Source organism: Uranotaenia lowii, unplaced genomic scaffold (genome assembly GCF_029784155.1).
Source record: "Uranotaenia lowii strain MFRU-FL unplaced genomic scaffold, ASM2978415v1 HiC_scaffold_96, whole genome shotgun sequence".
NCBI lineage: Eukaryota > Metazoa > Arthropoda > Insecta > Diptera > Culicidae > Uranotaenia > Uranotaenia lowii.
Window position 1 is genome coordinate 12,900 of NW_026598933.1, and position 16,572 is coordinate 29,471.

The 16,572-nt window shown below is 42.5% G+C and overlaps 3 protein-coding genes across 4 annotated transcripts; 1 reads left to right on the top strand and 2 right to left on the bottom strand.

Moving 5' to 3' along the window:
* Nucleotides 1–3,175: 3,175 nt before the first annotated feature.
* On the bottom strand, nt 3,176–9,516 carry LOC129761005 (sorbitol dehydrogenase-like). Of its 2 annotated transcripts, XM_055758709.1 has the most exons (5): nt 9,402–9,516; nt 4,414–4,646; nt 4,317–4,350; nt 3,440–4,253; nt 3,176–3,372 (listed from the first exon to the last, which is right to left on the bottom strand). In XM_055758709.1, exons 2-5 carry the CDS (start codon nt 4,465–4,467, stop codon nt 3,195–3,197), a joined length of 1,080 nt encoding a protein of 359 aa, XP_055614684.1. In that variant the 5' UTR covers nt 4,468–4,646; nt 9,402–9,516; the 3' UTR covers nt 3,176–3,194. The 2 variants fall into 2 exon arrangements, with proteins under 2 accessions (XP_055614684.1, XP_055614683.1); XM_055758708.1 differs by lacking the exon at nt 9,402–9,516 and having other exon boundaries at nt 4,414–4,743.
* Nucleotides 9,517–9,581: 65 nt separating this feature from the next.
* Nucleotides 9,582–10,888, bottom strand: LOC129761008 (sorbitol dehydrogenase-like). The gene is made up of 2 exons (XM_055758712.1): nt 9,954–10,888; nt 9,582–9,890 (listed from the first exon to the last, which is right to left on the bottom strand). Exons 1-2 carry the CDS (start codon nt 10,859–10,861, stop codon nt 9,707–9,709), a joined length of 1,092 nt encoding a protein of 363 aa, XP_055614687.1. The 5' UTR covers nt 10,862–10,888; the 3' UTR covers nt 9,582–9,706.
* A 4,198-nt stretch (nt 10,889–15,086) lies between these two features.
* On the top strand, nt 15,087–16,312 carry LOC129761009 (sorbitol dehydrogenase-like). Its single transcript, XM_055758713.1, has 2 exons — nt 15,087–15,218; nt 15,281–16,312. Exons 1-2 carry the CDS (start codon nt 15,165–15,167, stop codon nt 16,310–16,312), a joined length of 1,086 nt encoding a protein of 361 aa, XP_055614688.1. The 5' UTR covers nt 15,087–15,164.
* The last annotated feature ends 260 nt before the right edge of the window (nt 16,313–16,572 follow it).

Consider the following 16,572-nt stretch of genomic DNA (forward strand, 5'->3'; position numbering starts at 1 on the left):
ATTCATCCAGAGACAGTTATGATCTCGGACATTGTGGATGCAAGCGTAAAACTTTCAGATGTTGTACCGAGCGTAGTCGCTTCAAGATTGGTGCTAGCTAGCTATAGCTTGCATAAGCGCAGAAGTGGTGATTGCGGCAGAGGCTGGAAGTTGTGATTTTGGACGTATGTTGTGAAGAGATAACCCAAATTGCGGAAATCGTCATCGTTTCTACAGAAAGATAAATTCAACTGGCTGAATTATTTCAATACCTTGAATAAATCCCTAACCAGAATGCATCAATGGAGAGGGGGTGTTGAAGTAGCCATTTGTGTCTATGTCATTTGGTGATAAACTGTTTTTCATTTTTTAGTCACTCATAAATTGTTTCTCAAACCGATAAGACCTGCTTACTTCTTCAATTCCTGAAAGCACTCTCCACATAATCTGGAGATGTTGAAACAGTAGCAAAGGTAATCGAAAGTTTTTGAGCCAAAAGATCACTGATTCCGCAATCAGAGTTCGCAGTGTTGCCATTCAGAAACATTTGAGTCAGGTTCATTCCCCTGACTTTTGACATGCTTCCAGAACGATTTTGGGTTAGACTTGAGGTTACGTTGTACTTGGAAAAGCTAGTTTTGGTAACAACGATTATCTACTGGCTTTTTTATTATCGGAGTTCAGTCTTCGATATAGAGCAGTGGTTTTCAAAGTGGTCCCTACCGCCCCCTTGAGGGCGTTGAGAGCTTCCAGGGGGGCGGTGAGCTCAATTTTGAAGTTTGGGGGGCGGTGTAAGGGCTCAAGGGGGCGGTGAGGTCGTAATTTCCATTTTCACAAATCACAGAACAACGTTGATTTGAAATAACAATGAGTAAATTCAATGCAAAACAACGAAATTACGTTAAAGAACTAAACATCAAGTTCAAGACTAAAATATCTATAATTTCACAAAGCTGCAAGCAAATGTTTGATCCTTTATCTCAATAATGTCAATTAATGTCTAAAAATGCATTTAAAATATTTTTTTTTAATTGTCACAGATTTTGTATACGCTCTTACATGATGGTTTTGTTAGATTATTTTGGGTTATGCTGAAAAGGATAAATTTTAAATGGCTTGATTTTTAATTAATTTTAGAAAGCTTGATAATCTTTAAAATGTATTGTCTTAAAAATCTGCTAAACCTTCGAAAAAATCTAAGTTAAAAGGCGTAATTTATGATTTAATGATAGATTTTTTTGAAAGAAAAAATGAAAAAAAAAATCAGGAAAGGGAATTTTTATTATAAGTTCTTATTAGTATATTAGTATCACTAACATTGACGCAATTCAGTTAGTAGAATCTAATTTAAACTTAAAGAACCGTGAATTCTGCATAAATTGAAAAGGATTGAAATTCAGATATCAAGAAAAAATACTTTTTTTACGTTATTCCACCAGCTTAACAGTAGTCCGTTTGTATTCAATAATTCAAATCAATGTTGACTATAGAATTTTGTCGAGGAAACTTTAAATGGAATTAACTGTTTACTGGAGGTTTTAAGCAATATGATGCCCTTAGAGAAAAAGAGTATGAGTGCATAAAAGCTTATTTCTAGAAAAACGCGTATGTTATGTTTGGAGGCCTCATATAAATTGGAATTAATTTTGAGTAAAATCTTGCAACAACATATAGCTGAAAGCTAATGGTTTTTCAACGATTAAGATTAACATTTTTTAAAGATTTTCTGAAATTTGCCCAGGGGGGCGTTTAGCTCGACAATTTTTCAAAAGGGGGCGCTGAGAGAAAAAAGTTTGAAAACCACTGATATAGAGTAACGGACTTATTTTGGACCAGAGGACCAATTTTGGATCACCTTGTCTAGCTCTCTTATAAAACAAATAATCATAAAATTTTTAGCAAATGTTGTTGAAGCTCGGGCACTTAATGTAATGCACTATTTTTTTTATTATTAGTTGCTTTATAAGAGAGCTAGACAAGGTGGTCCAAAATAAGTCCGTTACCCTATACATTCTTAGTTTGGGAGGACTTATTTCTAAGGGTACATCTCCTCGCCGTCTTAACTCGATGCAGTTCTTTCGTAAACCAGGGAGTCCGCGAATTCTCGAAAATTGTGTGCTATAACGTAATTTGAGATATGCGGAAAGGTTTCGACCGCAGCATTGGGATTCAATAAATCGAATTCAGATTCCAAGTCGATGGTGACCAGGATACGGGAGATGACATCGTAATCCGCTTTCTTGAAGTCGAGATTTGAGGGATGAATGACATCCAGATGATAACCCTTCATTTCATGATTTTTTATCCTTCCTTAAAAATCGTTTTAAACAGTCGGAAATGGAGTGTATATACATTAAGAAAAAAAATTCAAATAAAATACGATTTTTCTTTTTTTCCAAACATTCATTGTTGCAAGTTTGTTACTTTATGGAACGAAGGGTTAAAATCTTAAAGATCAAATAAATTTAAAAAAAAATTGAAGTCGAGATGGAAGGGTGCTGATTGTTCGACAGAAGCATACAATCCAGTGACCTCGGGCAAGACCAGTAAAGCTGGATGATGCTGGACTGTCTTAACAACGGAGCAGGTGCCTAATGTCGAAGTATGTCAGGGGAAGGTGCCGGAACAAAATCAAACTTTTAAGTGGTTTTCTACATAGCTTTGATGAGTTGAAAAACTATAAATATGTTCACAGCTTTGATAAAGGCCCTAAATTTAATTTCCAAGCTCGAAAGAAATGAAAACATGCTGTTGAAGCAACTTGACCCTTGCCGAAAATTTGCTGCAGAATTCTCTACGATAGTAAAATTAGGCCTAATAAAGGCTTCAAGCTTTTTTTTTAACAGTAAGGGGAGAATAGGTTTGCTATCAAAAGCAGGCTGCTGTAATAGCATAATTTTGTATGCAGAGTTCGACACGATAGCAAAACTTGACATCATTAAGGTATCCTTATATTTATGGAAAGGAAAAAAAGCAGACGAATGCAGAACGAAATATTCATTTTTTTTTCTTTTCACGATTGGAAAGATTTTTCGGTTGTTTTTTTTCTGGGATTTTCATTCTATCGGATAATTCATCCCTAGCCGTTAAAATTTTATTTGGACTGTTTTTTTAAACAAGTCAACTTGAAATTGAGGATGAAATGAGCTTACGTAAAACTTATCTGTTAATATCAGTAAAAATGGTGTGACGAATGTAAATATATACTCGGATATTTATTTTTTGTTATTCTTGTCGCGAGGTTGTACATGGATCATAACTTTGATTGCCCCTCCCAGCCCATGCCGGGACGTGTTGAAAGCTTCGGCCGTTTCTTCGATATTGAAGTGGTGCGTAATCAGACGTTTCACATTGATCTTGCCGCTGGCCACCAGAGCGAGCGCTGCCGGATAGCTGTCGTTCGAGAAGAATGAAATTATTTTTTATCCTATGATTACGAAATATGACAGAAATTACTCACTCGTTGCAGTAACGAAACACGCCACGGATGTCAACCTCTCGTGCCAAAGCATTGACCAAGGGCAGCTTAACTTCCGGAGGGCCCATTCCTACAAGAACAGCACAACCGCCCGATTCTGTTGCCAAAATCGACAGTCTACTGGTTGCCTCAGCTCCGCTGCAATCGATCGTCTTATCTGGTGCGGTACCACCGAAAAGGGCATGTATTTTCTTAACTACATCCTGCTCTGAGACTCCTTTTTCGATGACCAAGGTCGCATCAGCCCCAAGTTCTTTTGCTACATCCAGGCGGTTTTGTAGCAAATCGGTTACAACTATTCTTCCAGCGCCCATAGACCTCGCCGTAATCAACGTTACCAATCCGATCGGTCCAGCTCCTAGTACCAGAACGCGAGAACCGAGACCGACACCAGCTCGCCTGCATGCATGAACTCCAACTGAAAGCGGCTCCAGCAGGGCCCCTTCTTCCATGGTGACGTGGTCCGGGAGCTTGTAGCAGAAATCGGCAGGGTGCGTGTAGTACCGAGTCAAATTGCCATCGTACGGTGGCGTCGCGCAGAAAATCATCTCAGCACATAGATTGTACCGACCGGTTTTACAGAATTCACAAACTCGACAGCCATGTCCCGGTTCAATTGCAACGCGATCACCGGGTTTGAGATTCTTAACGCTAGCTCCTACTTTGCTAACAACACCGGAAGCTTCGTGTCCGATCACCATCGGCTTCGTGAGGATGAAATCTCCGATGCGACCATTGGTCAGATAGTGCACGTCGGATCCACATATTCCGACACTGTCCATCTCCAGCAGCACCTCTATATTTCGGGAATAATAGCATTAGATTTTTTGGGCTAAATTCTTATCGAAGTATCACTTACCATCGTCCTTCGGTATGGGGATGGGACGTTGTTCCTACAATAGAGTAGCACTTCAGTTAAAAATTCGAATCTTTTTCTTAACTCACAAACTACTCACCAAGCGGAGATCTTCAATCCCATACAACACAGCAGTTAGATTATCCTTCGCCATTTGGATACAAGACTCTATCCGGTACAATAAGTATAGCCAACAAACGCAGTGAACCCAAAATCTACGTAGTGGCCGGTCACCGAGAAAGTCAAAGCGATAATAATAAGAACGCCCCACGGGAGATAATCTATTATAGAAACCAACACCAGCAACGCTTGGGGTTTTATGGGCCCGGCTGGCTGAATATAGAAACAAAAACAACAAAACACATCTTATCATGTTTGTTTTGCTAGCTAACGAATGTCGATTTTCCGCATCTCGAAACAAGAGAACGTCTCCATATGTATGGCAGAGATGATTGTTAGAGCTTTTTTTGCGAAATTTTCAACCTACTTTTGATGTCAGCTGAAGCTTTGATGCAAAAATTAAGAATGTATACATCCATTAATGTATCGGAAGAAAATCATATGAATGAATATTTTCTGCTTGAGATAATACCTCTCCGAACCACAGGAAAAGTGCTGAATTTATACGAATTTTGAATGGAAACCTCCCCAGATTTCGGAAAATTTCATTTCTCCTGATATCCGATACAAATATTCCACGAATTTACAGTAGGGTGGTCCAAAATAGGAGTAGATTTGTTTTTTTTTTTAATTTCAAACCTAGGGAGCTCAATTCCATGGGCCCAGCAGAAGGCAACATACAAATTTTGAGCCCAATTGGTCCACTCTAAAGGGTAGCTTAACGACGGTCAAACACTTGTTGGAAGTTTCCTTGTTTGTTATTCATAATCTGACAATTTGCGCCGGGTGTCTTTAGATTTTGAAAATTGAAAATTTGGTTTAACTGCTCAAAAATACATGTATTCTTTCAGATTTCTTAAATTGTCTCTATGAAATTTCACGCCGCCTTAGTGTTGCAAGGACTAACGCTAGAATGCCGCTAAAAGACCGAACAGGTCAGTTATTGATCGGTCGAACAGATCAGCTCAATCGATATACTGAGCACTTCGAGCAATTCTTCCGAGTCACGAAAAGCAATGGCCAACAGAACCCGCAGCTCGAAGCGCCAACAGTAAGTCATATTAATGGCGTTAACTCGGAAGCGCCCTCGCTGACTGAAAAAGAAGCGGCAATCAAAGACATGAAATCCAACAAAGCGCCTGGGATACTGCAACATTCCCGGCCGACAAGATGCAGACTATCCTCGTAAAGGTCCCAAAGAAAGAAGACCTGATAGAGTGCGGTAACTGGCGAGGCATAACGTTGATCTGTACAACCCTCAAAGTACTCTGCAAAGTGATCCTGAACAGGATCCAGGAGAGAATCGACGCTACACTCCGACGGCAACAAGCTGGATTCCGTTCCGGACGATCATGTGTGGGCCACATCACAACGCTACGAATCATACTGAAACAAATCAACGAATTCCAGGACTCTCTTCTGCTGGTGTTGGTTGATTTTGAAAAAAAACATTCGACCGGTTCACGACGAAAACTTCTGGGCTGTTAAAAGACGACGAGAAGTCCCAGAGAAACTAGTCCATCTCATCGAAGAAGTAAATACGAGGCATTTTCGTGCAAGGTCTTGTACAAAGGTGTCTTGTCCGATCCCATCCCGGTAACTGCTGGAGTGAGACAAGGGTGTATCCCATCACCGTTACTCTTTGTCATCGGAATGGATGACTGGTTCGATTAACTGTAGATCAAACAGAGGATTTCCGTGCAATCCTTCGACAATAAAGCAACCGAACGACCTTGACGATATTGTTTTACTTATTCAAAGACAAAGACATGCAGAGCAAACTTGACGACCTCACTGAAAGCTCCAAGGCAGCAGGTTTCAAAGTCAATGTCGGAAAAAGAAAATCAACACAGAAAATCGTTCCAATTTCGTGGAAGCTGGGCAACAGGTTGAGAAAGTGGAGCGCTTCCAGTATCTTGGTAGCCAGATTACACCTGATGGTGGTACCAAGAAAGACATTGAAAGCCGGATCAGAAAAGCCCGATTTGCGTTTGCGAGTCTCCGAAACATCTGGCGCTCACGTCAGATCTTTCAACGAACGAAAATCCGAATCTTCAACTCAAACGTCAAATCCGTATTGTTGTACGGGTGCGAAACTTTGTGCACATATTCGGGGACGACGCGAAAACTGCAAGTTTTTGTGAATCGCTGCCTGCGGAATATTATCCGCGCTTGGTGGCCTGGCAACTGGATCTCAAACGTGAAACTACATCGCCGGTGTCATCAAAGGGCGCTCGAAATCGAGATTCGGTAACGTAAGTGGAGATGGAATGGGGCACACGCTGCGATGAGATGAAGACGAGGTTTGCCTGGAACTTGGAACCCAGATGGGCATCGAAGAAGAGGCAGGCCCAGAAGCTCGTGGCGGCGTAGTTTAGCCGCTGAAATCCGCACAGTTGACGAAAACCTTGACTGGTAGCAAAGAAGAGGCTGTCTCCGGATCTCCAGCTGCGGAGTTCTTTTATCTCAGCCCTATGCCTTGGACAATCGGAGAAGGATCCTTAGGTAGGTAAGTATTCGGTCTCGCACGGTACATTGGTTTGAAACTGTTGATCGTAGTAATCGGAGAATTAATAATTGGTCATAGTAGTCCGATGTTTAAGAATTGCAAATAAATCACTCTTGTTTAGTATCTCGTTGAAACCACTCGCGTTTTCACTTACTCTCCGTTATTTTCCATAAGGTTATGAGCCCAGAAGCGGGTGTCATAGCGACGAGATAACAAAGTTGAAAATTTTTCACACGTGGTGAAAATTTTCTGTTTTGGCAAGAGGATGACTGGACAAGGCGGATCGAATGGCCAACAAGCGCGGAGCGGGGTACTTTCGAGGGCACCGATGTCCAGTGGGAACGGCCAGCAAGCGAATTTCTCAGGAAGCAGTCAAGCGGGAAGCGAAACGATTGCGAGAGCGCAGATTGCAGGTGGCAGCATTTCCCTACCTTTGTCGGAGCGATTGCGTGGCCAAGAAAATTACAGCTCTTGGTCATTTACAATGAAAATGGTTCTCACCCGTGAAGGAACATGGGCAGCGATTACGGCGGAAGAACCATCCCAGCAATTGTCGGAACGGGCTCTGGCAACCATCTGTCTGAGTATCGAGCCAATCAATTACAGCTTGGTACAGAACGCGCAGACAGCTAAAGAAGCGTGGAATGGCCTAAAAGCAGCGTTTCAAGAAACCGGATATCTTCGGGAATCTGGCCTTCTTCGGCAGATGACCGGGATACGGCTAGTGGATTGTGAATCGGTCGAGGTGTACGTCAATTCGCTGATGACCACGAGACCAAGCTAGCTGAGATCGGGTTCGAAGTCAACGACCGGTGGATGTCGAACATTCTTCTGATGGGACTTCCGAAGCAGTATGAACCAATGGTGATGGGTCTCGAGGCGTCAGGAATCAACATGACGGCGGACACTATACGAGCAAAGATTTTGCAGGACATCAAGTGGCCGGATGATGATGCAACGAGTTGCGAGAGGGCGTTTTATGGTAATCATCGAAGTCAACCGAAAAGGATTACGAGCGGTAAGCCAGACAAGTCAGCTATCGTGTGCTATAGGTGCAACCAGAAGGGGCATCACGCTGTCGAGTGTCCACGGAAACCGGACAGGCACTCTTCATTCATGGTGCGGAAACGTTGTGCGAAATCGAACTATCCCTGGATTTTTGATTCCGGTTCTTCATCGCACATGTGTAACAATCGAGAGGTACTGGATTATGCACTTCCAGTGAAGGAATCTATCGTCGTGGCTAACAATATGAAAAGTTCGGTTGTGGCCAAAGGAAACGCAACTCTCACAGCAGACGTTTTAGGTGAGTGTAGCACTTTAAAAATAAAAGAAGTTATGTGCATTCCAGATTTGGCGACGAATTTATTGTCCGTAAGCCAGATTTGTAGTTTCGGCACTTTCGGACATCGAGTTGTGTTTACGAGAGATTCGTGCACGGTTTACAACTCCAAAGACGAAGTCATTGCGATGGGCGATCAGCAAGATGGTCTCTACAAACTTCGTCGGTATGGCAAAGACGTTGCATTTGCGGCAACGCCAAAAGAAGATTTGGCGTGTTGGCACAGAAAGATTGGGCATTTGAATAGACCCACAGTGAAGCGTCGGACGCGGGAAGCTAAGTCAAAAGCTGGAATTTTCGACGGTCATTCAACTGGGACGAAAGGCTGTCGCATCCACAATCACCGGACCAAGAAGGTGCCAAATAGTTGCAACGTTGTTTTGAAAGGATTTCGAATTCGCACGCAAGGCGACGAGGAAGTTTTCCGATTCCCCGAAGCAGATTCGAATATTGAAAAAGGGTCCGAAAAGAGGAGGACAGACAAAATGGTACAGCCAGATTCAAGGGTCGCTATTCCGGGTGGTCCGTTATCCGGAGAGGTCAACAGAGCAGTTTTCGGCAACAAGTCCGAGTTTGACGATATTATTGGCTCAAGGAGAAAACCATTGAACTATTCCAAGTCGAGTCAACTAATCGAATGTCGGAAACTCTCACCAAGGCGGTTCAGGTACAGAAACTACAGGAAGTCAGGTCCTTCCTTGGAATTCAAGAATTCTCGATTAAGGGGGGATGTTGATCGTAGTAATCGGAGAATTAATAATTGGTCATAGTAGTCCGATGTTTGAGAATTGCAAATAAATCACTCTTGTTTAGTATCTCGTTGAAACCACTCGCGTTTTCACTTACTCTCCGTTATTTTCCATAAGAAACATTTTTTGTTAAGTTCATGCCTGGAAATCTTTTTTGAACGATTTTCCACTCGGTTACTTCAACAAGATCGAAGGCGAGCGAAATATACGATCGTCAAGTATACTTTCTGAAGCCTTATCCGCTAGACCACATCAGCGCTCCTCTCCAGGCCAAATTTCAGTTCTGCATAAAAACGCAATCTTTGCTAGAGGTTCTTTGAATTCGTATCATTAAAAAAAAAGTAGACACAATTTTACAAACGAACTACCTTTTTAAACACTGCCAATACGCTAGAACAAACCGAATTGAAAAAACGGTAGATAGTGTTTTTGAGTTGTATCAAAGATATTTTATTCTATTTTTTTTTTTTTGTTAATGACTTCCATAAAGACCGATTACCTACTTTGTTGACAAATTGGTTACTGTGACTGTGATAATAAAAATAATGAGAGTGTCATCTTTGTTCTGCACATGCGTATTTTTTACGTTTTTTTAAATCTGTATATTCTCCTGTTTGTTTAGCTTAGCTAATCACCACTTCAAATTTCCAACATTTATTTCCCATTCCAAATTCTAGTTGGAAAACTTGCTCCTGTTGTTCGTATCACGGGGAACCAGATGGATAATCACTTTGTTGCCCTCACTTTGCTCGGCCACCCTGAATGCCTCATGAACGTTTTTCAGATCAAAGTGATGGGACGCTAATGGTTTGATGTTGACATAGCCACTGGCCACCACCTCCAACGCCGCCGGAAAGCTGTTTGGTAGCGAAAAATGAATGATTAAAAAATCGATTACCTATTCTAGTTTGACTACTTACTCGTGATTAAACCTCATAGAGGTAGTAATGTCAATTTCACGGGAAATGGCGTCCACCATGGGTAGCTGCACGTCATGATTGCCAAGGCCTACCAGACAGATCTTACCGGCATTACGGGTCGATTTGATTGATATCCTCATACCCGGTTGGGAACCGCTGCATTCCAGTACTCGATCAGCGGGTCCACCTAGAATCGCCTTTATTTTCTGTACCAGATCATCTTCACGATCTTTAGTCCCTATGGCAATAACTCCTGTTGCGCCAAGCTTTTTGGCCAACTCCAAGCGATGTGAAACTCTCGCCAGGTCTAGAACCACTGTTCGAGTAGCTCCCATAGCTTTAGCCGCAATCAAACACATCAATCCAATTGGACCGGCACCGAAAATTACGACCCTACTACCAAGGGGTATCTCGGCGCGTCGAGCCGCATATATCGCACACGCCAACGGCTCTAACATGGCACCTTCCTCCATGGAAACGTGATCCGGTAGCTTGAAACAGTTGTCCGCATACATGGTGAAGTAGTTGGAACAATTTCCATCGTGATTGGGTGTAGGACAATGCCGTCCGTTTAAGCAGACATTGTACTTGCCCACTTTACACAGATCGCACATGCGGCAACCGGCAGCAGGTTCGATCGCAACCCGATCGCCCACCTTCAGGTGTTTCACATCACGGCCTAGCTGACGGACTACACCGGAAGACTCGTGACCCAACACCAACGGTCGTATCAACATCTCGGACCCAAAACCACCTTCCTTGAGAAAGTGGATGTCCGTACCGCAGATGCCGCAACTGTCGATCTCCAGCAGGACTTCGTTCGACGCCGGCTGCGGCATGGGCCGTTCCTCGATGCGCAGATCGTTTGGTCCATGCAAGACGGCCGCTAAGTTCTGCTTCGGTGCCATGGTTGTGAAGTTTTACTGCTGATCGCGACAACTGTCATCCCATTTTATATGAATGCAACCCGGTTTTTTTTTCTGATAACCCTTTCCACTTTGATCAATTATGAACTAAGTTGCAATTTTAGCTCGTTAAATGTCTTCTGGATTGATTTATTTTCTCAACGAACTGTATGTTTACCTAATAGATCAATAGAGGCCGATCATTTTTCTTCTTCAGGGATTTTCATCCTATTGGATGATTCATCCCATTCGGTTGAGGTCGATCATCAATAATTCGAAAATCAACCAATTTAATTGATCTCTACTATATTTCAAGTATTCACATGAAAAGGAAAAATATTTTAAACTTGAAAATTTATATCAACAATTCTACAGAGGTTTTGTAAACTAAAAATAAAATTTACAGTATTATTTATGACAACAATAGTTCATTACACAGATTCTGCTCCCCCCCTCTAGAAACAAAATAATAAACTATTACAATTTAAATGATAAGAGATGCAGTTGAACCTTTGCAAATTGCTGACGAGATAATTCTGAATCAACACACTACTGTGTTGTCCCAACATCGCCTTATCGGTGGAAAAGTTTGAAAGCTTTAACAACGGTATAATTCTATAAAAGTAGAAGGTATAGGTATAGGTATAATTGTTTTTCCGCTCAGCCTGCTTCGATGGGATGACGAAGTCACGTTTTCTTCCAGAGGCTTCAGCACCACAAAGAATGAAATATCGTCAGTAAATTACGCTACAACAAACCGTTAAGAGCGCATTTCATTACTTCATTAATAACATATAGGTATATAAGATCATAATTACAATCATAAACCATACAAAGATGGTACTTATCGGAATTGGAATCTTTGAACATAAATTTTCCTGATTTTTTGTAAACCAACGTGGAGTTTCGACGTTGGAGAACGTGAAATCCTATGCAGAGAGCTTTCACGTAACCACTTTCTAGATAAGCGGCTAACATTGCACTAATTCTATTTACTTACTAACCTAATGTTCCCGCGCAGATCCTCCGGTGCATAGGTTTGTGGTAAAAGACCTCCGTTGTTGACGATCCGAAGATAGCGTCTTCACTTGGTCCCAGTCAAGACTCTTGTCGACAGTTCGTATTACGGCGGCTAGGCTTTGCCGCCACGAGTTTCTGGGTCTGCTTCTTCTTCGATGTCCTTCTGGATTCCATTCAAGCGCCTCTCTGCAAATCTCGTTCTCATCTTTTCGCAGCATGTGCCCAATCCATCTCCACTTACGTTCCCGAATCTCGCTTTCTAGCGCCCTTTGATGACACCGGCGATGTAGTTCCTCATTTGAGATCCAGGCCACCAAGCGCGGATGATACTCCGAAGGCAGCGGTTTACAAATATTTGCAGTTTTCGCGTTTTTACCGCAAATGTGCACCAAGTTTCGCACCCGTACAGAAATACGGATTTGACGTTTGAGTTGAAGATTCGGATTTTCGTTCGTAGATTTATCTGACTTGAGCGCCAGATGTTGCGGAGACTCGAAAATGCAAATCGAGCTTTTCTGATCCGGGTTTCGATATCTTTCTTGGTACCACCATCAGGCGTAATCTGGCGACCAAGATATTGGAAGCACTCCACTTTCTCAACTTGTTGCCCAGCTACCATGAAACTGCAGGGATTTCCTGTGTTGATCTCCAATGACTTGGTCTTTGAGATCTGTTGCCTTGGTGCTTTCGGTGAAGTCGTCGAGTTTGCTCTGCATGTCTTGTTGTCTTTGGTCGAGTAAAACAATATAGTCTGCCAGGTCAAGGTCGTTTAGCTGCTCCATTCCACGGCAATCCTAGCTTTCGATGCACAGTCGATCGATCCAGTAAGAATCTCATCCATTACGATGAGAAAAAGTAGCGGTGATAAAATACATCCCTGTCTCACTCCAGCAGTTACCGGGATTGGACCTTACACGAAAATGCCTCGTACTGTGCTTCGATGAGATGGACTACTAGTTTCTCTGGGACTCCTCGTCGCCTTAAAGCCACCCAGATGTTTTCATGGTTAAGTCGACCGAATGCTTTTCACGGAAAACAATAAAAAGGTAAAATTTACCGAGTTAGCAAAGGTGAACGCTCGTGAAAGCCAAAAAGGTAACTTCTACCTCTTCGAGGTGAAACTCACCTCACAGTGAGGTAAAATTTACCTGAATCGAGGTTGGAAAAAAGGTACAATTCACCGAGAAAAAAGGTGAATCCAAAAAAGGTAAATCTTACCTTGTAGCGAGGTGAAGTTCATCTGAATTGAGCTCGATAAAAAAGTATAATTCACCTAGAAAAAAAGGTAAAATCAAATAAGGTAAAACTTACCTCGTAGCGAGGTGTAATTGACCTGGATTGAGCTAAACAAAACGGTACAATTCTTCTAAAAAAAAGTAATTATTCGCTGAACCCGTTCATTGAGGTTAAGCTGTTTTGTCATTCTAGGAACAAGTTTTGCTTTGTGCCTAATATGTGAAAATCGGAATAGAATGGTAAGTGTTCTTAAATATCATTTTGTTTCAGATCGGCCCATAGAGCTTTGAGGTGTATTCCACGTTATCCTCCAGCCGGAAAAGCCGAACCTGACCGGATTAGTCGAACGGAGGAGGCCATGAATTTACGCAACGCAGGTGGATTCAGCGGCCATAGCGGCTCAGAAGAACGCGAAGCCGAATTACCAGTCCCTATTTATCTCCAATAAATATCATTTTTGAAAGAATTTTGTATTTTTTTAATTCTTATTGAAGAAAACAATCAAACCAACCAGCATTTACCTTTTAAATCAGTAAATGGGAAAACGGTATTATTTACTATTTTGCTAGGTAAATGCGAAAAAGGTAAAATTTACCTTTTTGCTAGGTAAATTGAAAAAAAGTAAAATTTACCTTTTTGCTAGGTGAATGAAAAAAAGGTAAAAGGGGTGGAAAAAATTCACCGCGCAAAAAGGTAAATTTTACCTTTTTTTTATTTTCCGTGTTTCGAAATCAACGAACACCAGTAGAAAAGAGTCCTGGAATTCGTTGATTTGTTCCAGTATGATTCGTAGCGTTGTGATGTGGTCCATACATGATCGTCCGGATCGGAATCCAGCTTGTTGCCTTCGGAGTGTAGCGTCGATTTTCTCCTGGATCTTGTTCAGGATCACTTTGCAGAGCACTTTGATGATTGTACAGATCGTTATGCCTCGCCAGTTACCGTACTCTGTTAGGTCTCCTGTCTTCGGGACCTTTACGAGGATACCCTGTATCCAGTCGGTCGGGAATGTTGCAGTATCCCAAATGTCAGCGAAAAGACGGTGCAACATTTGTGCTGACAAGGCAGGGTCGGCTTTCAGCATTTCATCAGGGATGCAATCGATCCCAGGTGCTTTGTTGGATTTCATGTCTTTGGTGGCCGCTTCTATTTCAGCCAGCGAGGGTGCATCCGAGTTGACGCCATTTATGCGACTTAATGTTGGCACTTCGAGCTGCGGGTTCTGTTGACCATCGCTATTCGTGACTCGGAAGAGTTGTTCGAGATGCTCAGTCCATCGTTTGAGCTGATCTGTTCGATCGGTCTATAACCGTTTGTTGCCAGACAGACGCTGTTTGAGCCGCCCCTGGCCAGGAGAACAGACGCTCGGAGTTAAGAACTGACAGCGGCAAGAAGCTCAAGAATCGTTTGTTCGAGAAGCTGTTGAATCAACTAGGTATGCGTCACCCAACAACCGTTGAATATACTTCAGAATAAAACGACCTTGCTGAATGTATTTTAACGGGATTCGACGAACAAACCAAATCAGAGCGCTCTTAAAACCTTGCTAGGACCATCCCGGAAATGATTACTTCCAGGTATAGTCGACACCGACTTTTAGTAGAATGGTAGCAATGCCTCTAAGGCCAGTTCTAAGCCAATGACTATAAGACAAGTTCAGCTATTGGGAAACTTGATTGAGGTTTATCAAAACTACGGTTAAAAAACTGTTTAAGACGAAATTTCCCAGTACAAATAACAAGTTAATCACGCATCATCCTTCCATTTCGCTTGCTTTCAACACCTATAAATGACGCTCGAGAAATGCAACTACTGATCTGATACCTCAAGGATGCAAACTCAGTCCACTTTTTTATAATTGAACAACACTCTTAGGCCTTTACTATCGGGCGGAATTCTATTTAGTTTAAAAAATTTCAACTATCACGTGATTCATGAACGTCGCTGGATTGATTCCGTAGTACATTCGACGGCGCAAATCCAAACTACCGTTATTTTATTTACAAACTCAGTGCGGTAAAGATTGAATTGTTTGTGCCGTTTACCGAAGATGCAGCGGAACAACTACGGAGCCGTAATCCATGGGGTCGAAGATATGCGCATGGTAATTCAACATTTCGCTGTGGTTTATGACTTACTTATGATTTTCAACTACTTTAACAATAGGAACAACTTCCGATGCCAAAACCGCGGGACAACGAGGTGCTGTTGGAAATCGACTGTGTCGGAATCTGCGGTACAGATGTCCATGTTCTTACTCACGGTGGTTTCGGAGAGTACAAGCTACGGAAACCTATGGTGATCGGCCATGAAGCCTCTGGAGTGGTCATTGAGGCCGGTAAACTGGTTAAGCACCTGCAGGTAGGTGATCGTGTAGCCATAGAACCAGCCATTGGTTGTAAGCGGTGTGACCTGTGTAAGGCCGGTCGATACAACTTGTGTCCGGATGGCATCTACAGCGCGACGCCTCCAGTTCACGGATCACTCCAACGGTACTATACGCACCCGGAGGACTGTTGCTTTAAGCTACCTCCTAGCGTAACGATGGAGGAGGGAGCACTGTTGGAGCCACTGTCGGTTGGAGTCCATAGCTGTCGAATAGCGGGAGTTCGTTTAGGGTCGACTGTTTTGGTTTTGGGGGCCGGACCCATTGGACTGGTTACTATTCTAGTGGCTAAAGCTATGGGTGCTGGAAAAATATGTGTGCTAGATTTGGTTCAAAGTAAACTGGATCTAGCCAAGAAAGTCGGCGCCGACGTTACATTGCAAGTCCAACCGAAAGAGGAGGAAAATAATTTGGTAAGGAAAATTCATGAAGCCCTTGGAACGGCCCCCGATATATCTATCGAGTGTACTGGATCGCAAACATGTGTTCGGTTAGGTATTCTGGCGACCGCGATTGGTGGTGTTATGACCATGGTCGGAATCGGTTCCAGAGACATGAACCTTCCCATTACGGTTGCTCTGGTTCGTGAAGTCAATATATTATCGGCGTTCAGATACGCCAATGCATACCCGGTGGCCCTAACAATGGTCGCCAATGGAACGATTGATGCCACAAGGCTTATCACCCATCACTACGACTTACAGGATTCTTTAAAAGCGTTCGAATTAGCACGTCTCGGACTGGACGGAGCGGTTAAGATTATGATACACTGCCAGCCCCGCAATAAAAATAATCCTGCAAGGAAGCTGTAGAGCGCATCACCCTGATAAGATTACAAATTATAAGGTTTATAAGTACATCTCTGTCGATTTTGTCTTGTACAATGGAAAAAAAATTATCACAATAAACTTAAATACGGAAAATTTCTTTCGAATTAAACTTAACGCCTAGTCATTGTCATTATCAATTGACCGATGTTATATAGCGATTGAAAATAGGAAAAAACATAAAATTCAGTACCAAAGATAAGATTGTGCTGACCCCCCCAAACGGCAATTTGTCGAAAGTCTAG